General features: G+C 37.6%; 1 protein-coding gene across 1 annotated transcript in view; it reads right to left on the reverse strand.

The window, feature by feature from the left end:
- The window catches only part of PGM5 (phosphoglucomutase 5), a 168,452-nt gene that overhangs the window by 123,136 nt on the left and 20,232 nt on the right, over positions 1-25,084 (reverse strand). Inside the window, exons 2-6 of the mRNA XM_037798108.1 lie at positions 23,516-23,678; positions 18,775-18,921; positions 15,901-16,026; positions 12,515-12,705; positions 11,750-11,904 (exon numbers count right to left, since the gene is read on the reverse strand). Of these exons, the coding sequence (XP_037654036.1) occupies positions 11,750-11,904; positions 12,515-12,705; positions 15,901-16,026; positions 18,775-18,921; positions 23,516-23,678 (782 nt within the window). The remainder of the gene's footprint in view (positions 1-11,749; positions 11,905-12,514; positions 12,706-15,900; positions 16,027-18,774; positions 18,922-23,515; positions 23,679-25,084) is intronic.

Consider the following 25,084-nt stretch of genomic DNA (forward strand, 5'->3'; position numbering starts at 1 on the left):
CCACAAAGTGGGTGTTTGGTAAGGACAGAAGGAGAGGATGAAAGAAGGGAAGGTAGGGAAGGAGAAAGGAAGAAATGAAGAGGGATAGCAGGAAGGAAAGGGGGAGAGAGGGAAGGAGGGAGGAAGGAGTGGAGAGGAGAAGATGTGAAAGGACAGATAAGTACGTGAGCATATAAAGACAGGATCATAGGTAAGTGCCACCATTTTTATTCTACTGCCATTGTCAGTTATTGGCGAGCAGCAGAAGGATTTGCAGGGGTATGAGGAGGTAACAAGAACAGGGGCATCTTGAATTCTTAACTAAGTCCCAAATTCCCCCTAAAGGAATGAGATGAATTCCCCCTCCACCTCAGGGCAGTCATCCCACTCACACCCATTTGCCATCTACTGGGTTCCAAGTTACTGCAGTTTACTCCAGTAAAGAAAAAATAAAGATCTTGCTTTGGAAAACAACTTCATCTATTCTCAGTCATTTGGTTTGGGACAGCATGACCAACTCCAAGCTCCATAAAATGAGGGGGAGGTGGTTTAACTGAGAAGACCAAGAAGACCAAACGTCTATCCCATCCTCCATGGCCCCAGAGAACAGACAGGTCAGAAATGATACAAACCCTACCAAAGTCCTCAAAAACAGGGTGGTTTGTAGGGTTTGAGGTCTTGAAATCTTTCAGACACTTACTACACCAAGGGGAAAGCTTTGAGAGTCAGAGGCAGGGAACCTGAGAAAAAAGGTGACACATTCCAAGGCAGAGCAGAGAGGGAGTGAATATCCAGGTCAAATGATAGAAGCATTTGAGCTGCTGGATCCAAGTTCACCTGAGGCCAACTCTACTTGAGTGATATGGTCCAACACATTCCTTTTATTTCTTAGAATGCATTTTAGCTAGTTTGCTTTCATCGGCAGAACAAAGATCCAGTCTGATACAATCTCTCTGAGTCCTGGATGAAGATACAGGCACCAATTCACCAAAGTATCTTCCTCCATGTTGGAATATAAACCGGTGATGCAATCTGGGGGTCTAAAAGAGGTTGGAATTCCAAATGATAAATTTAAACCTCACACTGGAACCTGATCAGGGACGGGATGAATGGATTCCCAGGTCTGGACTCAACCCTCACCTGTGTAAGGCATATAGACAGGGGTTGACAAGATTTCCATGTTTTTCTAAGCACCAGATACCCAACTGCTAACTCACTATTTACTAAAGGAACCCATTAGATAAATAATCGCTATTTTTTACTTTCTAATCATCCGTGTTGTCTGTCTCAGATTATCAACTCTTAGAGAGAAGGAATTGTACCTGCTTAACCCACTTTACACAGAATGTGAAAGAGAAAAGCTGAAACCTGACCCACCCCTTTTGGTGCTGCTCTTGCCACATCAAGCAGATCCTGAGGCAAGGTGTTCACGCCTTACCTTACCTTGAACTCCAGTCAACATTTTCCTGGAAGTCTTAAATTAATGCCAGGATCTGCTTCTTCCAGAGCTTTACTAAAGAGCAGAGATGTTCAAGGTCAAAATTGCAAGATGTCCTAATGTCCTAGGTTTGAAATTAATTATGCTTATCTGATTACATCTACCACCCTTTGGGCAATATAGGTTCTCCCCTGCACCAACCTGCACAGGTAACTTTTACGCAAGTACAATCAGATCTTTTTCTGTTCTCAACAAGGAAAAGAAAAGAGATTACAAGATTTAGAGTCAGATGATCTGATCTTGACTGCTTCTTTTGTAAGTTTCACCTTGGCAAGTTAATCTCTCAACATGGAATTTTTTTCTATAAATAAAATTTAGATAATAGTACTTGCCTCAAATACTTCTGAGGGTATGAGAGGAAATCAGACAAGACCCTGCAAGAGTTCACTGCAAATAAAACGCATTCTTTTCTTATTCTTTACTAAGAAGGCAAAATCTGTGGCAGCGACTTGATTCACTCTGTGCATCTCTCTGAGATACTTTCCTCAGCCTAATGGGCAAAGTGAAATCAATGACACTTAGCATCATTTAAGCAGTCTTCCAGCAGACCCAGCTTACCACTTTGGGATGTTGGGGTTTAAAATTGATTTTAAAGCTTTTTTCTTTTTGGGGGGAGAGTTACAAAATATATTTCAAAATATGAAGCAACATAAAAAAGGACACGCTCTTTCACTCCAGAAGTATCTTCAGGCTATGATTTCATATCCTTATTCTCCTTCATTTAAAGGTGTTGTTAAAGCCACGTTTCCCTAGTCACTTGACAAAGCATATAGTTCAGAGATAGGCTGAGCTAGCTTATCTTCCTTACATCATTTATGCCACCAATAAATTTGACTAATGCCCTTGAAAGCTTAAAACCTCCAACTCTAAACCTAAGTTAAGTCTTTTCCATTGAAGACAAGATTGCTGGTGTTATGTTGATGCTCTGGCTCACTACAGAGAAGAAATCAGTGACAACGATTCCAAGGGACCACTTGACTCACCTAAACCAGCCAACGCTGACTGGTGGTCTAGCAAGTACAAGCCAACATCATGGAAACTAGAGTCAAAGACAGTTCCGACTACTGACTTCAATCATAAAGGAAAATCCAAGGGAGGTATACTGTTTCATTTTTAAATAAACAGCGTTTGAATATTTTATCAACTTTCTCCAGTTATAATTCACATAAAATAAAATCATCTATTTTAAGTGTACAATTCCATGAATCTTGACAAGCATGTATAGTTTTATAATTACTACCACAGCCAAGAGATAGCACATCTTAAGTAGTGAAAATGTTCCCTCATACCTCCTTGAAGTGATCAATGGGGCTGATTTTTAAGTTGGACAAATATTTTAAGACACAGAAAAAAAGGTGGAAGGTTATTTAATCAAGCAGACCTTCAAAAATACAAAATGGAGGTTAAAACTAAAGGTAGACCATAAAATCAATGATCCCATTGGAGAGCAACTGAATGCCTCTCCACATATACCAATTAGACCATTTTACACATGCTCCAAACCTAATGGCATTGAAGTCCCTGCTTAAAATGGTCCTTAATCCCCAACCACACAGAGTGGTGTTAAAGGACCTCTTTCAGCACTGGCTGAATCCACCAAGGGTCCCAGTATATTGCCAAAGCAAGGGGGACAAGTCAGTGAAAAAACTAAGAATAAGAAGCTGTTCATCCTTTACAATGACAATGCCCTTCCACAGACAGAATCAAAGCATGGCAGAGTCCTTGCAAATACAGCAGGCAGGGGAGAGCTGACTTCTATAACGGTTTGTCTTTCCATTGGCATGTTTGAGTGACGATGATAATATATTTTGGAACTCAGGTCACTTAATGCTCATCCAACAGTGTTTTTATGACCAACTTAGCAGAAACTGAAGATGGTTCTGAATAATTAAACAAAAGATGGTTTGGCCAACATTCCCCAAGATTTTGCAGCTTCTAGCCTTAAATGTTAGCAATTTATTCATCCCACTCTAGCCAGTCAATTCCTAAAAGCAGGCATGAAATCATTTCCACCATAGTCACCAGTTCTTAGAAGCAGCAAATAATAGACTAGAATCATACCTTACATCCTTTCCAGTAGGTGAACATAAAAACTGCAGAGAAAGGCTAAGCCAAGCATCCCTTAGTTGTTCTAGGAATGAACCCATCATTCATCCTATTTACCAGGGCAAGAAGTAAACAATACTGAGCTTAAGTTCAGTCTGTGGTCAGTTTTATATCTATCGACTAGGAAATAACCGGTAAATGATTGCTTCCTTTTTCTCACTTTGATTAAGTTATGTGTGCTAAGGGTTTCAATACTAAAAATCTGACTCACCACAATCTCATCTAAATGTAAATGAAAACCATAAATCAGGCACAGTTTTATTACACCCAAAGAAGATCATGGAATTATGCATCATCCATTTTCTTCTTGTCATTCAGGTATAATTTCCTTGCAACTAGGTAGTAGCATCACCAAATTTATCTCTGTACAAAAGTCAGAGTAAGTCTGTCAGTCATTCATAGCAGTTAACTTTCCCAATTATGTGATTAGGTTTGTAGAGCTTTGATTACTTTATCTCCAAAATAAAGTGTCCACAGAGAAGAAATCTCATTCATTTTTTTGATAAATGTTTATTGAGAACCTACTCTGTGCTAAGCATTGGATAAAATATTTGCTCATGAGACAATTATGTTAAAGGGAACCATGAAGCACAAGAACTGAACTCTGCTTTGGGATGGAAGAGAAGGTGATGTTTGACTCAGCCTTAAAATATAAATAAGATATTATCTTACTTATGAACACAGAACAAAATGGGATGGCATTTCAAGGAAAGAGAGAAGAATGTGCAAAGGCATGAAAAATGAGCGACTATAAGTTTGGGAAACCACAAACAGTGCAACCTGTCTAGAGGGTAGGGTCAAAATGTAGATGGGAAAGAGATGTTTATAGTCAGGAGATGGGATCTCATTCTGCAGGCATCTGAAGCCATCAACAGATTGTAAGCAAGGAGACAGATGCCTGGTTTTCTGCTTCAGAACAACTAAACCCACTCTGGGGTGGTCCAGAGTATGGAATGAAGAAGAGCAAGTCTGGTGGCAGAGAGACCGTTTCATTGACTATTGCAATAGGCCAAGCAAAAAATTATGAGAAACTGAACTAGGAAAATAAAAGTGAGGATGAAGAGGAAAGAAAGATTCAGCAAACATTTGAAGGATTTTTCCAACAGGACCCAGTGACTAATGGTGCATCAAGGAGCAGAAAGAGGTAGAAGCCTAGGATTATTTCAAGGTGATTCACCCCAACAGTAAACACAAGAAGAAGAGCAATTTTTAGAGAAAGCCAGAAAGGTTGTGATTTACACATGTTAAATTTCAGTTGTCTATAAGAGTGTTGTCTGGTGACAGCAGTTTGGATATAGAACTCAGGAGCAAAATTTTGTCTGAAGAAACAATATGAAAATTAGAAGTTATCTATAGTGTATACAGTTGACAAGGGCCTAGTATCTAGAAAATGCAAGGAACTTCTGCAAAACCACCATTTAAAAAAAGAGCAGGAATCCGAAGTAGAAAAGTTGGCAAGGGACAGGAACAAGCAATTAATAGAAGAGGAAATGCAAAGGTCCCTGAAGCATAAGCAGAGATGCACGGACTCATTAATAATAAGAGAAATTAAAAAACAGCCATAGTATATTTAAATAGCATGGCATAGCACTCTATAGCTATTTAACTGGAAAAGATAGAAAGCTAGATAGCACCAAGCATTGGCCTGGACATAAGGATGTAGGAACTTCTGGGGAAGTTGAGTAATGAAGCCATTCTGGAGAGCAATCTAATAGTTATTTGGTCAAATTATATCAAATTCAGTATAGTCACTCTCTCTGACCCCACAATTCTGCCCCTGATACATGTCTCAAAGAAATGCTCACACAAATCCAAAGGGGGATTGTGCACATTATTTGTTGTGGCAGGAAGTAGGAGTCAGCATGAGTGTCCATTACTGAGGAAGAAAGGGGGGCAAACATCACACCGTGGACTACTATGCAACACAGTTAGCAGTCACACACTAGATGTACTGACAGCAACTGAAAGGATCTTAAAACATGTCTTAGTGGGAAAAAGCAAGAAACCAAATGCAATCTATTACACAGTACCAGTCATAATATCAACACAAAAAGGATACCCAATAAACACATTTGGTGGTTGTCTATGGTGGAGAAGGCAATGGAAGAAAGGAGAAGTATATTAATTTTAAAAAACATGACAAGAAAAAGTAGGTCTTCTGTTGGATCAATTATGAAAGGATTTTTCAATGATGTGTATTATTAACTCAACCCTCTACACCTGAGGTCCAAAACAGGGGGGAAGGGATGAGTGAGAGATAAGGAAGTAGATTGGCCATCATGCTGATTATTTTCTTCTTGACCCCTTCCATCCTGGTGTTCCCATTTCATTCAAGGTCCTTCTCTGCCCTATTTTCTGCCCTAAGAGGCCAAACTTCACAGACTGTGTCACCTAGGCTCTCTTTCCTTCTGGCCTCTAGTTGAGTTTGGTCAATAGGAGGCACAAGCAGGAGGCAGGAGGGTGGGAGAAGAGAGAGGCTGGGGTACTTCTATCACCCTGACAAGTTCAGCTCCTGTCTATTGGCCCATCTTTCACAACTCCAGCCCTCATCAAGCTGTGACTACTCTGATGCCTCCTCTGACCCTACAGCTTCCTGCTATTGCTAGTCTCTGGGTGCCTCCCCATAGCTTCTTGATTCCTTTGGTTTCCTTAACCTTGCCCATAGCTGTGTACACGACTGTCATTCACTTCTCTTTAGTAAACACCTCTTGAGTGTGCCATCTGTTTCTTCCCTCACCCTGAATGAATCAGCTTTGGAGAGTTTCAGAGCAATAATGAGCATGATAAAGGGTTTTTTCCTTTTCTTTTCTTTCTTTTTTTATGACCAGAGAAACTCGAATGTGTTTCTCTGTTGAGGAAATATCATTCCCATCACTCTTTAGCAGAAGCTATAAATATGAAATTGTAAGCCATTGATATTAGCTCACATCACCATCTCCTCCATTACTGTCATCTATCATGACTGATCTTGGAGACAAAATAGCACAGATCTAAAGGACACAGAAGGGACCAAGGTCATCATAGATCAGTAGATGCTTACATACTTGCAGGATTAACACTGTCTAGATTCCATCAACAGAATATGTTCAAGATAAAGTGACAGTACATATTTTAGATTGGGGGTTGGCAACAAATAGCTGTAGACTACATTCTGACCAATAAATACTTTCACATGTGTTATGAGCCATTTCTAATCCCAGCATCATAGCCAGGTCCAGATGAATATTTCATAACCTCCTCAGAGAGTCCTTCCCTGGCTACCCCATCCAAGCAGGATATTCCATACCTACTAATTATTCTCCATTGCCACACTCAGTTCACTTACCCCCAGCATGTGTTACAGTTATTTATATATTTGTTTCTTTACTTGCTTACTGTGTGTCTTCACCATGAAAATGTAAGCTCCACCAGAGCAGGAGACTATGAGTCCATGATTTAGTAGCCCCTTTATAAATACTTCTTGACTGAGTAAATGGTGAACAGGGGTGGCACAAAAAGCAAGCAAAGGGTAGAATATGGCCTATTTCCTATATTCATGGATGGTGACCTTATCTGGCCTTCCATATGGTCAAAATGTACTTTTCAGATCTGGCTCCCTTGCAATGTATTCAAGGATACCAGTTCTGTTTAAATCTGTAAATATTTCCAGTGAGTAAGGCTCAAGTCTGTGTGTGTTTGCCTTGTTTTGCACAGCATTTGGCACAGCCCCAAGCACAGATGGGGCCTTCATAAATATTATTGAAGGATGATGACACAGGGGAATATTTAATACCTCTGCGTGAGATGGAGATGGACCTCAGGCCACAAATATACTTTAAATGTGCTTCACTTCTCAAATCATTTGAATTAAAATGTCTTCAGCAACACAGACTCATCTGAAACCACAAACCAGACACATTTGGAATGACAAAGCCCCAAAAGAATGCCAATTTTTAAGGCCGAAACTGTAGTATTCCAGGGTAAATGGAATCCTTGTTCTAGTGACACTGTAAGAGTAGAAATTAAAGACACTGCAAGTCTTCTCTTGGGGAACAACAATTATCTGTGAACAATGAAAGTTTGTCTGAATAATTCATCAGTTTCAAGGTTGCGGGGCCCCCTTGTTCTGGAATCCCAGGAGTTTTGGTAACTGTGCCATCTAATGTGTCTCAATTACTCTAATGTGTCTGGCATTTATGGGCACATACCTACGAATTTATTAACTAAAAAAATAATAACTTAATATGGGGAACACACTGTCAAGATCAAAACTTTAAAATTGTATTTATTTCACCTAGGATGAAGAAGTTTAGGAAGTGTCCATCATGAATCCACCTGGGAGCTACATAACAGATCAAATACCCAAAACAAATCACCACATCAGAGCCCCACAGAATTCTGAATCCCAATAGCAAGCATGAATAATCCTTTTAAATGGTCACTTACATATCAGAACAGCTCCTTTGTAAAATTTCTAAGCAAGGCCTCTGGTTTCTAACTGAAACAGAGATTTATTGGGAAGGCGGGGATAAAGTGAAATCAAGAACTACTGGGAAATTTCCACGAGAAAATAGGACAAATGGTTTTTGTTGTCAGAATGAAAGTGGCCACTCCTGGCCAGGGTTTGCAAAGTTGCTGGCTACCCTACAGAAGAATTGGGCAATCTTCTCAACTGGTTTCTCAGGGACCATATGATCAAATTGTCGTTACTGGGCAGATGAAGTAGTAAACAAAATCAGAAGACCTACTTTCAAATCCTGGGTCCATTTCTTATTAGCTGTGTGACCCTGCACAAGTCGCTTAACCTCTCTGATCATCGGTTCACCATTTTTAATACGGAGAAAGTAAACCTACCCTAATTGCCTTGCAAAATTATTGCAAAGATCAAGTAAGATCACATGTATGAAGAACTAAAATAATATTCTGTATAAACAACAGGTATTATTATTAAATACACTCTCATTTTAAATAACTTACACAGAACTCAGAATCCTATACAAATCTGAGTTCTCAATTTCTAGAGATGGTCCTATTTTTGCTTTGTTCTCTACAGTTTTAATGAAAATTTTTTTGGAAAAGAAGGATAAAAGTAAAGGCAAATGGGAAGAACCATGGAATCATACACCCTACTCTTCAGTGCTACCAGGCAAGAATTGTAAAGGGAGACTGGTTCATCATCATTGCCTTGATACCAGTATCACCTGAGGGACAGAAATAAAGTGAGGAGTGTCCAAAAGGTATGTCACAGGGTAGAAGATCAATTTACAACAATCAGTTGTATTTCTAATTACTGGCAGAGAACAACTGGAAAATGAAATTTATGAAACTATCCAGTTACAATCCCATCAAAATACACAAAATAGTCAGGAAAAAAATTAGCAAAAATTGTGAGAAGTCTATACTCAAAACTACAAAACATTAGTGTGAGAAATTAAAGGAAACCAAAATGCATGGGGAGCTATACAACACTCATGGATTGGAAGACTTAAAATTATTAAAATGAATTCACCCCAAAATGATCTACAGACTCAATACAATCCAAGTCATTATCCCAGCAGTCTTCTGTTATAAATTGACAAGTTGATTCTAAGATTTATATGGAAATATAAAGAAAGAAAGAAAAAGTGTTGAAGGACTCATTTGATTCCAAGGTTTACCATAAAATTTCAGTAATAGAGACAATGTATTATTGGCATAAAGATAGACAAATAGATGAATGGAACAGAATAGAATAGAGTCCTGAAATAGACCCACAAATACATGGTCAACTAATTTTTAACAAAAGCACCAAGGAGAAAGGAAATTCAGAACAATTGGAAAGGGGGTAAAAAGTGAACCCCAATTCCTAATTCACACCACACACAAAAAATTAATTCAAAATCAACCACAGACTTAACTGTAAAAAACTACTGCAAAGACACTAGAAGAAAATATAGGAAAAAAATCTTTCTGACCTTGGAATAGGCAAAGATTTCTTATAGAAGACAAAAAAGTATCTATTAACCATACAGGAAAATGCTAACAAACTGAACTTCATCAAAATTTTAAAATTCTGCTCATCAAAAAAACACCGATAAGGAAATGAAAAGGTAAGCAACAGACAGTAAGAAAATTTTGCAATACATATATGTGATAAAGGACTTCTATCCAGAATATATAAATAATTCCTACAAATCAATAACAAAAAGAAAAATAGCCCAATTTTAAAAATGAGATTTGAACAGACACATTCCAAAAGAAGGCATACAAATGGTCAATAAATACATTAAAAGGAGTTCAACATCATGAGTCATTAGAATGATGCAAATCTAAACCACAATGAAATAATATCTCATGCCCACTAGAATTGCTAAAATTAAGGGGAAAAAACTGACAACACCAAATGTTGGTGAGGCTATGAAGAAACTGGAACTCTCACAGATTGCAAACAAGAGTGTAAAATGGAAAACAGTTTGGCAGTTTCTTACAAAATTAAGCATACACCTACCCTATCTATGACCAGCATTCTGCTTCTAGATATTGATCCAGGAGAAATTAAGACATAGCCACAGGAAGACTTGTATACAAATGTTCCTAGCCATGTAATTCGTAATAGCTAATAACTAGAAAGAACTCAAATGTCTATCAATAGGAGCATGGATAAATAAATTGTGATATAATCATACATTGGTATACTATACAACAGTAAAAAAGAAACAAATTACTTACATATGCAACTACATAGAAGGATAAAAAATATTATATTGAATTGGGAAAAGGCAGTCACAAACAAGCACATAGTATAAATTCCATTTATGTGAAGTTCCAGATTAGGCAAAACTAATATATGGTGACAGAAATTAGGATGACGGTTTCCTATGTAGCGTTGCAATTGACTGGAAGGAGGCACAGGGGAAACTTCTGGGATGATGAATGTGGTATATCCGAATCTGGGTGGTAGTATATATATTTATCAAAACTCATCACATTGTACTCTTAAAATCTCTGCATCTCACTGTATGCAAATGTTACCTCATAAATGAATAAATGGATGGATGGATGGATGGATGGATGGATGGATAAATAAACAAACAAACCACACAAATCCAGAAGATGGGACACTCCTCAAGACAACCGGCAGCTCATCAGTTCTCTTCAAAAATCTTTGTCATTAGGTAAAAGAGAAAAGAAATGGATTGTGCTAGACTACAAATGACTTAAGGAACCAACAACCAGATGTGATGTGTGGCCTTGAATGGGATACTGCTTTGGGAGAACCATCCATAAAAGACATTTTGGGGACACAAGGGAAATTTGAATATGATCTTGGTCTTATGGAAAAGAAAAAGTAGGTTACAAAGCAGTATGTACCATCTGATCTCTTTTTGGCATTTAAGAAAAGGCAAATATGCATTTTCCGTATTATAAAAAGAAATCCAGTAGGGAATATACATTTACCTATTGGCAAAGGTAACTCAGAGAGGAAGGTCTTAATTTTCTATTTTTGTTTGTATTTTCTAATTTTCTACAAATGCATATGTAGTGCTTCTGTAATAATATAAGTTGTTCGAAAATATTACTCTCTGAAATCCAGTTTTATAAGACAAGTTAAAATATAGTAAGCGTGGTCAGGGTAAAGAGAGAGAAACCCCTATGAAGTAAATCCCCTAAGGGTTGGGCACTTCCATGCACTACCTCATTTCATTCTCACAACCAACCTATGAGGTATCATTCCTATATTGAGAGAGCAAATAAAAGTACCAGCTAGCATTTGAACACACTATAACCTGACTCCAAAACCCATGCTCTTTCCACCTCATTTGCTTATACTTTCAGATTTATTACATTTTATTTACTTAACATTGATAAAGCACTTACTATGTGCCAGGCTAAATGTTTTACGTGAATTACTCATCCATACCTCATCACAATCCATGTGAAGATGGATACTATTATTATTCCCATTTTACAGATAAGAAAATTGAGGTACAGAGATCAAATAAGTCTCCAAAGTACCCAAAGCTAATAAGAGGCAGAAGCAAGGATCAAACTCAGGCCACCTATTCTAGAACACATGCTGCTACCTACTATACTATACCATGTTTCTAAGCTCCTGTGCTGTCAAGAATTATTGACAGCCACAGATGAAGTGGGCACGAACATCGGAGGCTTACTGTGGAGTTTTTCAGTGAGAACAGACCTGCTTACCTGTCCAGGGCTGTGCTGGTGGGCATACTCCTCCCAAACCCTCGGATCCCCATCTGACGGAAATAAGGAATGCAAGAGAGGTTGGCAGCAATGATGGCCAGGGAGTCCGAAGGGCTCACAAAGAAGCCATTTTGGCCTAGGATCATGTAACGGTCCTGTGGGAAGGAATGTGTGAAAAAAATTAGACAGAGGCATCTGCTATGGGCAGCCCATTCCTGAGATCATCAGAAACCACTTTACTGCCACTCTATATTTATACAACTTGAACAACTTGAATAAGGCCAAAGACAGCCTGGGAAACCTTTTAAATCTCCAAATCTTGCAAGATCCAGAGTCTTGACATCACTAGGAATGTGTCCCGAGGTCCCACCTGTTGAAATATGGGAGACCACCTCACTTCAGTAGCCTCCATAACTCTTAATTCCTTCTTTCCCCAAGCATAAGGGAGAATGGGGCTTATTGCTGAAACAGCTGGTTACTTAATAAGGTGCTTCCAACCAAACCAGCTGTAAATAAAGATTTACTGAATAAATGTTTTGGGGAGAAAAAAACCTCTGTATTATACAATGCTAATCTGGAACAAATAAAGGAATTGTTATTTAATTGCAATATTTAGAAATTAAACAGAAAAGCAGATGCAGAAACAGTTAGGGTTTGTATACCCCACATATGCTAGCACTAGACATCTTCATTAGTTCTCCAGTTTTGGATGCTTGGCTCATTATAAGATAAAAGGATCAGAAGGCAGAAAACTGTCCTACTTACTCCATCAGCATCAAATGCAGCTCCAAATCCATATTCCCCTCCTTTCATCGCTTCCAGAAGTGTTGTTGCATATGTCAGGTTTGGGTCAGGATGCTGCCCCCCAAAGTCTTCCAAGGGAACACAGTTTATTGCAGAATTTGCTGGGGCCCCCAGCTCATCACACAGGACTTTTCTCACATAGGGTCCCATCACTAAAAAACAAAAACAAAAACAAAAACACAGCAATGTGAAACCTTTGCAGAACCTCCAAAGGTGTTCTATTCTGATTAGAACAAGAAAAGCTACTTATAGCCCAGAAGAAAAAATAAATTCTATAGGTTTTTCCAAAGTATAACACAGAATAATATTTACTACAACTATATTTATTGAGCACCAACTATGGGCCATGTACCATGCTTGGCATAATGAAGATGTATGCAATAATTCAGTTTCATGAGATTTTACTCCCAAAACTTTTCTAAAATGTTGCCAGAGTGACACAAACAGATATCTGCATGCCATTGTTCATGGCAGCATTATTCACAATTGCCAAGAGATGGAAACAACCCAAATGTCCTTCAACAGATGAGTGGATAAATAAAATGTGGTATATATACACAATGGAATACTACGCGGCTATAAAAAGGAACGATGTCGTGAAACATATGACAAAATGGATGAAACTCAAAGCCATAATGCTGAGCAAAATAAGCCAGGCACAAAAAAAGAAATATTATATGCTACCACTAATGTGAACATTGAAAAATGTAAAACAAATGGTTTATATTGTAGAATGCAGGGGAACTAGCGATAGAGAGCAATTAAGGAAGGGGGAACTATAACCCAATAAGAACAGATATGCTATCATGGGTAAATTTAACGTTCTGGGAATGAACAGGAATGACTATGGTCTGTTAATTTCTGATGGGTATGGTAGGAACAAGTTCACAAAAATGCTGCGATATTAGGTTATTTTATTGGGGTAGAGTAGGCACATGTTGGAAGTAAAGTAGTTATCTTAGGTTAGTTGTCTTTTTCTTACTCCCTTGTTATGGTTTGTTTGAAACGTTTTTTTAATTGTATGGTTTTTTATTTTTTATTTTTTGATATAGTTGATTTAAAAAACAAGAGTTAATTAAAAAACAAAACACAATGAAAAAAATGTGCAGCGCCCCCTTCAGGAGCTGGTGGAGAATGCAGGGGTGTTGGGCTTCCCACCTCGATGGTTGCTGATGTGCTCACAGACATATGGGACTGATGGTTTGACAGGCTGAGCCCTCTACCACAGGACTTGCCCTTGGGAAGACTGTTGCTGCAAAGGAGAGGCTAGGCCTCCCTATAATTGTGCCTAAGAGCCTCCTCCCGAATGCCTCTTTGCTGCTCAGATGTGGCCCTCTAAGCCAACTTGGCAGGTGAAATCACTGCCCTCCCTCCTACATGGGATCTGACACCCAGGGGAGTGAATCTCCCTGGCAACATGGTATATGACTCCCAGGGAGGAATCTAGACCCGGCATCGTGGGATGGAGAACATCTTCTTGACCAAAAGGGGGATGTGAAAGGAAATGAAATAAGCTTCAGCGGCAGAGAGATTCCAAAAGGAGCCGAGAGGTCACTCTGGTGGGCACTCTTACACATAATATAGACAACCCCTTTTATGTTCTAATGAATTGGAATAGCGAGCAGTAAATGCCTGAAACTATCAAACTACAACCCAGAACCCATGAATCCTGAAGACGATTGTATAAAAATATAGCTTATGAGGGGTGACAATGTGATTGGGAAAGCCATATGGATCACACTCCCCTTTGTCTAGTTTATGGATGGATGATTAGAAAAATGGGGGAAGAAAAAAAATAAAGGCACCGAATGTTCTTTTTTACTTTAATTGTTCTTTTTCACTTTAATTTTTATTCTTATTATTTTTGTATGTGTGGTAATGAAAATGTCAAAAATTAATTTTGGTGATGAATGCACAACTATATAATGGTACTGTAAACAACTGAATGCATGCTTTGTTTTGTATGACTGCATGGTATGTGAATATATCTCAATAAAAATGAATTAAATGTTGCCAGAAAGATATCAACTACTTAACAATGATTCACTGTCCCTTGCTTTTTATATATAAAAGCTTTAGCAGAATATATGCAAAAGCCCTAAAAGGTTCTAGCAATGAACTTTGTCTCAGAAACTTTTTAATTCTCCAAGTGTATAATCAAACACTGTAAACCACTCAAACATATAAAACTAAACACATTTTACAAAATAAATGTTATGAAGTAGAGTTTTCCAGTTCAGCGCACATTTATGGAGTGACTAACATGGAAGCCCTATGTTAGGAGCTATGAGGATCATCAAGAGACACTAAAGCACTCTTGATTTAGTAGTGGGATGAATAAAATCTACAGGTGAGTAACTGTAATGGCAAGACCAAAAGACAGGTGCCATTCAATACATATTTATGAAATAATTAGAACTAATGGTGTAAAAGAAGGAACAAACACAGGTAAGGCTTCAAGGAACAGGCAGTATTTCTGCGGGGACTTGAAGGAAGAACATAAATTTGACAGGGATGAAAAATGGGCAGGCCATCCAAATGGAGGCAACACTATGAGAAAGGGAATGGAGCCTGTGGTAGAACATACGGCACATTGGGGCCAGTGTGTAATCCTGTTCAGCTACAATGTATGTAAAATAGTGATTTCCATTTATTTTCCACCAATACAACAGAAACCTCAAATAGTAGACATCTCTTGATTTTGTCTGCTCAGCATCCATTCCTCCTTTCTCTAGCATCAGTATTTTGGCAGAATGTAAACACTGGATACTGATCTTACCAAAATGATTAGATAGTTAGATAAGGGAAGTGTGCTTGGATTTCGTTGATGGAGAGGGTGGAAAGAGAGCTAAGACCTCATCTTCCATAGTACAAAGTCAATAATGCCCAAAACTGAAAAAATCAACAAGAAGCAGTATAATTCATGGTATTTAGCGAAAGGGAGAAAAATACCAAAAGAAACAATAAAAAGGTTAGAAATGGTTGCCTCTGGAAAGTGGAAAACTGGGGAAGGAGTTTGAGATGGATTTTTTTTATAATAAACTTTAAACTATTTGGTTAAACTACGTGCCTGTACTGTAATCAAAATAAAAGACTTTTTTAAATGACTACAGTTTAACTCTATCTACTCTACACACTCTAACAGGTATAGCTTCAAACTTACTTGCTCAGCCTTTGTCTTTATTTACATCAAAAAAGAGAAATTAGAACATTCCAAATGTCTGAACTGACACATGTTGTATGAATGTCTATGAATCCAAGCTTCCTCATGATCCCAGAAACCCAGTGTGTGTACAGGTCTCCTTAACACTTCTTGCCCACCAATTGGTAGAAGACCATGAGCTTACCTCCATGCATGGCGTCAACACGGATCTTCAGTTGGCTGGACCCAGTCAGCAGACTCTTGATGGCATTAAAATCAAAGATGGAACGAAGGAGGTTGAGATAGATATCCACTGGGTCCACGATTTCCACTAAGGATAGGAAGACAAAGGGGAGTGTTGATGATTGCACCCATGAAGGGTACTTTGAAGCCCCCAAAAATCATGATCTTGAGAGCAGGAAATTCTGATCACAATCCATGAGTTAAATGAAAGCCAAATGTCCATTTATAGACAAAAATCACACATTAAGCTACAATCAAGATGCTGTAAACTTTTTAGATGATCAATGGCTATAAATAATATTGTTATAAAATCTTCTTTGCAAATGAAAAATCAGTGATAAGAAGAATTAAATTAAAAACACAGCCTGTTGTTCCTATGCCCCCTACTTTCTGCCACATCCCTCCCCCAAAAAATACACACATCTGAATGCTAAGAAATAGGCTAACACACTCAGATAACTCTCCTATGGAAGTTAGCCAAGGCCTATGGGCGTTGGCCAAGGCACGACTCAGCTAGTGTGAAGTAAATCAAGGACTGGCCTCAGCGGTGACCCCTATTTTCCACATCCATTGTGTCCCCAGATAAAAATATGGAATTGGTGATGAAGGATACATCCCTGAAATTGCATGAAGTCTCTTGCATGCCCAACTTTGTACCCAATTTCAGATTGAATGCCAAATATCTGGAAATCCTCTGTAAACACAAATGCTCTCTAGTGTCCTGCACCACCCAATGACTAGGAATCCAAAACAAGTAGTTTCCATTTATTTAACAGATACATAAAACCCAGAATACATTATATTTTCCAAACTTGGCAATCAGTGCATAATTAATACTCAGAAAGTACTTTCCTTAGAAGTTGTAAATATTTAGCCTTCAAGGCACTAAAATTTTGTCTGGGAACACTGCTTTTCAAATTCATAGGTAAATTTTGAAGCTTATTATATTGGTTTTCAATTTTTAAAAAAATTCATAAAATTCATATTACATTGGAACTTTGAAATAGTTAAACCTGCACTGAAGATATTACCAACAACCTGCAGTAATTTTCAGTAAATCCAGGTGTAATATTTAAATAATGAGATTTTAATATATAAAACTGTCCCTCATCTGGTCAAATACACATCTAAAAATATTTTTCTTTGCAGTTAAAGCAATGCAGTATGTGTGTCCATTCAAAGGTAACAGAATTATTTTTTTTTGAAAAACTGATAGTTTTTAAATATCTTTTATACGAAGAGGATAACAACAAATAACACATTACCAAAGAGTAACAGAGAACAAAAGAGCAGGTAGAAGTCGGTGAAAATTAAAAGTTCACCTCAATTCATTCTCTTGATACTTTAAGGTGTTCTGCCAAGGACTGAATGGCTTCTAATTACTGAAGAATTGCTTAGCCCTTGAAACAGCAAGAATACAGCACATAAATTACCCCAAATGATTATATCCAAACTCTTCTTTGGAGCCAGGAAATGCTTCACCCACCTCCTAGTAGTGGTAGCATTTTAGAAAACTCTTCACACTAGGAAATATGGCTGCAACAATGGACTTGAATCAGAGCTCACCAAAGAGATCTCTTGGATAATTACAAGAGTTGTGAAGATATCAAAAATAAAAAATAAATGTAACTTCCTCTGGATGGCAATACCTTATTTTTCTTATACATCTTATTATCCATCTTCCCAAACATGGAATAAAGCATATTTAATTCATTTCATTTACTATAACATATTCCTTGCTTTTATTTATCAAGTTGTATGTGTGTGCGTATGCATGCACTCTCCCAATGAGATTAATAAAAGCAGGCACTAATGCATCCAGTTAGTATTACATGGCTTTCAATAAATGTCTGCTGATGACCTAAGCAACCATTTGACTCAAAACCTTTCAAGGAAAATGTGGTAGCACTGGCCCAACACTATGACTCCTGAGTGGTTCATTTTAAGTTTTTCCTTGACCCTAACATACCATGTGGCCATGAACCAGGTATTTCATCTTTTTAGGGAAGTTAAATTATTTGTAGAATAAGGGTATTATCTTAAAACAAACTGTATTTAAACTTATAGAAGCAACAAAGGAGTAAAAACTAGTTGATTGCTACTTGTGTACTTTCTAAGAAAAAGCAACAGGATAAAATAGAGGGGTGAGAAAAAAGATGTTCACACACAGTATAAATGCAGTTGTTATATGGTTCAAAATTACTCTGTAAAATAAAAAGCTATGTCCTGAGTACCTCAGCAGTTTTACTCAGTCAACAATATAGTATAATATTTTTGGCACTTTTAATCTGGTTCTTTAATTTCTTAACCACTTTGCCTAAAGACACTTGATATTTACTGTCATAAGATCTCCTAACACAGTGATTGGAATAGAGCAGATGATCCGTAATTGTGCATTGAATTAAACTGAACTACATGATTCTGGCTTAGAAAATAAACTCCTGTCTTCTATGGGGAATTTTAATAACCCCAGTTACAAAGTTGTGGTTATTCTTAACTATCTAAGGTATTCCAGCATCTTCACCTTAATTGCTTAGAAAAGCAAAGACACGTTCTGGCAATTTATAGCCTATTCCTGGAACACATTAGAGGATCAGAGAAATTTTCCTACATTAATAGAGTTTGGAAAGTAATTTTTGAATGTTTCCAGGTCTTGAATATCTTTGGCTGCTCTCATCTCTCTTTGCACCACCTTCAGATTACACCTATTTAGCAAGAGTCACCCTGAGATTGTTAATTCAGTCATTTTCATGAGTGCACTCCTCTGTGGAGAACACAGTCACCCCATCCACAGAGTTATTCTGGCTTCTTCTTCAAAACATAACCTTTCTATTACCTCTGAAAGGTTTGAATTTGTTTTCCAGGTCAAATTCTTGTCTTCCTAGTCGGGAAAGGTCGATTCGAAGATCAGGGCATATGGCATATTCCTCAATTGTTTTGCTGATTTGATAGATTTTGTCCGAAACAACATCTGGTGCAGGACCTAAAATTTGAAAATAATGAATCACAAAAAATAATTTTTTTAAGTCTCAGGAATTTCAATCAAAGAAGTGTTATCTCTTTCTCATCCAGGCTATAGAAACACTAATTTGTTCCCTTAACAATGGACAACGGTTCACAGCTCAATCAGCCTCCAAGTTTCTTGTGTTGTGTTCATTCACTCCGGAGGAAATTTGGTCAGTATCACCTGTTCTATGTAGATTAATAACCCATGTGTTTCTTTATTTGTTTTAAACCACTTTTAAGCAATGATGCATCTTCCCTAAAAATAGTTTCACACCTGCCAGGGAGACTCAGTCATGTAATCAGCTTTATTCAGAATATGAGACACAAACAGGATATGCATTTGACAGAAGTGAGGGATTCCAGATTTAAACCATAGCTTCCCAAGTGCACTCAGAGAAAGAAAATTTGATTTCTATTTCCATCTCTGCTGCCTAATTAGTGTGTAAGCTTAACAGGTTAAATTATTTCTCCAACTCAAATATACTCTCTAGCCACTCCTTTCTTTTTTGACATTTCTTCACAAGGCCAAGTGACCATTAAATACTAATAGACTTTAACTGAATTGAACACAAAACCCAAGAGTTGTCCTCTTTCAGTTTTTCTTTTTTTAATAAAAACATTGTATATCTTAATACAAGCCACCTTAGATACATTTCAGAACAGTTTAAGAACCAAATAAATAAGCAAATATACTGAAAGATCTAGAATAGAAATAATGATAGTTGATTAGATAGATAGATTTGTGCATGAATCTCACTCCCCAACTTAACTTCCAACTAACAGAATTCTCTTGATTTCCTTTATATCTCACTCCTTAGAGCTGAGCCATCTAATACAATAACCACTAGCACATATGGCTATTGAGCCCTTGAAATGCAGCTAGTCAAATTTAAATGTATATTAGTGTAAAATAAAAAACAAATTTTGAAGTTAGAAAAAAACGCAATATATTCAAATGATAATATTTTTGATATATTAGTGTAATAGAATATATTATTAATTTCCCCTGTTTCTTTTCCCTTTTTTATGTAGAAAATTTTAAATTATATATGTGACTCACAGTATATTTCTACTGGAAGTACTGTTACAGATTCCCAATAAATGCTCAATAAATATATAAAAAGGAACACAATAGTTTCATTCCAGTCAATGGAAGAGAAGAGGGCTTAGTAGATAACACCCACAATTTTCTAGTCATATACAAAAAGTAAAGACCCAAAGAAATAAGTATAGTCCTTCTCCTCACTCCTCACCATTTTTTTACCCTTTGCAAAACTTAAAAAGCAAGTAAAGTCTTGTTTAGTTTTTGCATTTTTAAAATACTTGCCAGATTAAAGAATGCATGAATATACCCCTTATCTCCAGGTAACACACTATGTTCTTTGGCTGTGTCCATCATCTAAAAGAAAAAATAGAAAGCCAAAGTACACTGGTTTCCAAAAGTAAAACAATTTCTAGCAAGCGAGAGATTTTTCTATGATGTCACTCAACCATCCACACTGATAACCTCAGAGTTTGACAACCTCTGAATTCCTTGACAACTCTCAAGATCTCTGACATCTTCAACTCCAATGACTCTTCTCTCCATTCTACTTTAGTCACTGCCTGGCACAGTCACATCTTGAATAGTACTGTCTTTTGAAATCCTTCTTTTGAAAATATCCAATTTTAAGTTTCTTCGGCCCACGAATTCCTTATCTTCCACCTACCATACCCTACAGCTACTGAACCTGCTTCTCCTTCTGATTCTGCTGCCTGGCTTCACTTGATGAATCCCAAGCCATCAGTCTATTCCAGTTTCATGGCCTCTTATCTCACACAGGACCCTATGACCCATCATTTGAGCAATGCCTTTGTAGCATGACAAACACAAGTTTATTGAAAACTTACATGTACTGCATTTCACATTTTATATGTAATTTCTCACTTAGTACTCACGAAAAGCAGATGGAGTAAGAATTATTATTATCCTCATTGTCCAAATAGGGAAACTAAAGTTGGAAGAGGTGAAGTAACTTAACCAAGGTCACATCACTAGCAATTGACCTAGGCTGGATTTGAATCCTAATAGTCTGATGTCAGTACAGACAATCCTCTACTACTGACCCTCTCATCATCCTGTTATACCCACACTGCCATTCCCCAAACCCAGGATATCACCATCATCTGCTCCCACTGCTGCCATTCCCAGGCTCCCATGCAGTGCTGGAGGTAGTCACGGATTGCACAAATTAGCTCCCCTTTAGAATGAGGCTGCTTAACTTTACCTCGGTCCCCACAACTTTTCAAGAGTCCTTAGCAAATTTCCCACAGTATCTTTTACAAAACATTTCCATTTATCCCAAATCTCTTTTGCATTCTTGTCCCATTATCCTTGGCAGGCAACCCTCTTACATTTTATGAAGAGATATAGGCAACTATTTGCCAAACTTCCATTCTGCACTCCATAAAGTTGCTTTGCCTTCTTGCTCAGAAGTCCTGATCACTCCCTGGAATGTAGATTCTAAATCAGCTCAGTTTATTAACTGTGTGACATCAATCAAGTTATTAGCCACTTAATTCCTTAATTACCTTGCCAATTTTTATGTAAATGAGATAATGTGGGCAAAGTGCTGTGTATGGTGTCTGACACATACCAAGTATTTTTAAAAATCTGTATTTTTATTATTGATTCCATTTTTTCTTACCACTAGCTTCTTCTCTGTGAGTTAAAAACATGCTCAGACTGGCCTTACGCTCTAAACATATTGAAAAAGGAACATAGCTCCAAACATGCCCCATTTCCTTGGATGTGCCTACTAATTCGATAGACACTTAGTCTTTCAACTCTCTCCATCAGATGTGTCTGAAGGACACAATTGGAAGGTGTGAATACCTGAACTTCAGAAGAAGCATGTTAAGGTAAAACTCACCCTTCTTTGAGGAGTAACAAACCAACTGAATCTTTCTATGCCATTAGGAATACTAGTTTCATTAATAATCTCAAGACATGCAAACATAAAGAATTAAATGTCAGAGAAAGAACTTTCAAAAGCTTAGTTAAAAGCTACGTGATAAGTTCAACCCCGACTCTCTCCATTCAGAGTATGACTGAGCAAGTTGCATAACCTCCTTTGATTTAGTCTACAAAATAAGTATATAAATAATACCTTCTCCCTTATTCCTCACAGGATATCATAGACTGAGATGCTATTGGGAGACAGACAATCAGATACTAATTTTAAATGCTTACTTGAAATCCATTATTTAGTTTAGCAGATTATATATTACATTTTCTCTACAAATTATTGTTTTCTGAGCGCATACAATTTTCCACGTTATCAGTGTATAAAATACCTGAAAACTGCAAATTTTTTCTGAAATGTTCAGTAAATAATTCCAGTAGCTGCTGCAAGACTATATGTAGGACCTATATGTGCTTTAGAGTACAGCAGCTCTCCTTCAAGCACACATTCAAAGACAGGACTCTTCATACAGTGAGGTTTTTTTTCAACACTTAACATGAATAAAACTTCTTGTTTGGATAATGAAGAAAATGTCCGCAAGGAAGAGGAGATTAATATACTTTCCCTTCAGAATGCTCTATTTTGCCCAGGATAAGGAATAACTCGTAACAGCAACTATTGGTTAAAATTCAGCTCCCGCCCACATGCACACAAAGACCTGGTGTACTAGATTTGTAGAGTTTTAAAAGACTGAACAAGCAAATGCAATGCGTGGTTCTGGAATGAATCCTGGTTTGAACAAAATAGCTGTAAATATTTTGGGGATAATGGGAAAATTGGACTAGAGATAAGGTTTTAGATGATATTAGAGAATTGATGCTATTTTTATTAGATGTGATAATATAGTTACGCAGTAAGAGGCTTTCTTTTTCAGAGATGCATACAGAAAAATTTAGATGAGAAATGTCTTGATGCTGTAATTTACTTTAAAATTCTTCAGAAAATAAAGAAGATAAGTAAAATAGCAAAGCAAGGCAATGGATACATTGGTGTCCATTTATTATTCTCTTTACTTTGATACATATTCAATGATTTAAAAAAAAATTTACCCCTATGAACATACCCACCTCACTAGGACCTCCAAACTTCTGTGAATATAAGAAAAAAAAGTGAAATAATTCTATGCATTTCATGAAAGAAAGTCAACAAGATAGGATACAGAGAACATAAAATGTAAGCTAAATATCATTTGTTTGACCCTGTCCAGACTTGTGACCTTGAGCAAGCTCAGGGAGGGCTTCAGTTTGTTCATCTGTAAAGCAAGAGGAACGGTCTAAATGAACCCGAGGGTATGTTCCAATTTTGAACCCAGAGTCCATCTACAGATGAGTATCAATTATTTAATTGTTTCAGGGTGCTGAAGAGTATAAGGGACTAAGAGACCAAATGGGATTGAGATCCCTTTATGCCACATTCTGGTCATATCACCATGGACAGTTTGCTGGATTTCTCTGAACCACCATTTCTTCTCCGCCTCATTTTGCCACCATCAGAGGTTATTGCAATACTATGATAATGTAAAAGGAAAGAAATCCTGATTATTAAGGCACATTCTGAACCACATACCTCCATTGGCAACATTAAACTTCACTCCAAATTCTCCCCCTGGTCCTCCAGGGCAGTGGCTGGCCGTTAGGATGATTCCACCAGCTGCTTTGATCTTCCGGATGATGCAGGAAACAGCAGGGGTCGACAAGATGCCATTCTGTCCAATAATCAGTCGCCCAATCTGGAATAACCAGGAAAAAAATTGACCCAGTTGCATGCGGTTGAAGGTGTTTCAATTCCTAACTGCCCTAGACTCTGTTAAAACACAGTACAACCACATGGAAAAAGGACCTGGGTGGGTTTGATATTAGGGGAGAGTGGGAAGAGAGTCTCGAGTTTTTTCAAAACCATTTGTGGCAGTCACATCTGGGGCAGTCAGTTATTACCCTGTAAATAGGATTTGCTCACTGACTTTCAGTAGTTTGAAATGGCTGCTTTTGATGACCAAGGGGTTAGCCTGAACCACACAAGAGATTTGGTACTGACTTAGAAAGTGTGCATGTGAACATGCTAGAAATTACAAGAAAAAAGAAATGGATAGTTTTTCAGCTTCAGCCCTTTCCTCAGCCTCTGCATAAGCACACACAGCAAAGGACCTGATTTACCACAACCACATCATTAGTGGGTATAATTTAACTGTACTCTGGGTAACAAGGCTCCTAAAGGCAGGAATGCCATGTCTTCCACTAAGTGACAGCATGTGCTGAGGACTTCAGAGAAACTGCCCGGTCACGCTAAGCAGAGGTCTGCAGGCCATCCATGGGAGTGTCCACATTCATTCTACAGCTAGAAAACGGACTTTTAAAGAAGAAAACAACACAGTCCTGTACTACTCAATATACTTTGCCTGAAGTGTTTTGGTTTTAAAATAAAGCCCAATATCATCCAGTGGTTCTCAAATTTTGCTACAAATTAGAATCACTTATGAAACTTGTGAAAATAACAATATTCAGATAGCATTCAGGTAAATTAAAACTTGGACTCTCTGGGGTTGGGAGCCATGCATTAGCCATTTTTAAAGCTCTACAGGTGATTCTAGTTACAGAACTGGTGATCAAACCTTGTTGCTACTCAAAGGACCTGCAGCATGAGTATCACTGGTGGGCTTGGTAAAACTGCAGACCTCCAAGGCCTCCCCAGTAAGAATCTACATTTTAACAAGATCTCCCCTCTCCCCAGGTAATTCATTTGTTTTAAAAGCACTGCTCTAGACCACAAGCCAAGGCAAGCTTGAGCACCCAGCTCAACTTCAAAGTTACCCTGAAACCTACTATATATATCCTTGCAGGAGGGAAGTCACTGAGCAAATCTGAGAATGAGAGAAGCAACAGAAAAAGTATTTATATATAATTTTTATATACATATAAAAAGCAGAAACCAGAAATCCAAGAGCAAAGCAGTCTTGGGACAATTTAGTACAGAACTACCCACATACAACAGCCCTGGAGTACTTATTTGCTAGTCGGGGAGACAGATTATAAAAAATAAACCTAACAATAATAAATAGTTACTAGTTGGGATAGAGGGTAGGAAGGAAATAGCAGTGTGTTGTGATAGAGAATAATGGGGTGTCCATTTTAATAACAA

The sequence above is a fragment of the Choloepus didactylus genome, chromosome 10 (genome assembly GCF_015220235.1).
Source record: "Choloepus didactylus isolate mChoDid1 chromosome 10, mChoDid1.pri, whole genome shotgun sequence".
Lineage (NCBI taxonomy): Eukaryota > Metazoa > Chordata > Mammalia > Pilosa > Megalonychidae > Choloepus > Choloepus didactylus.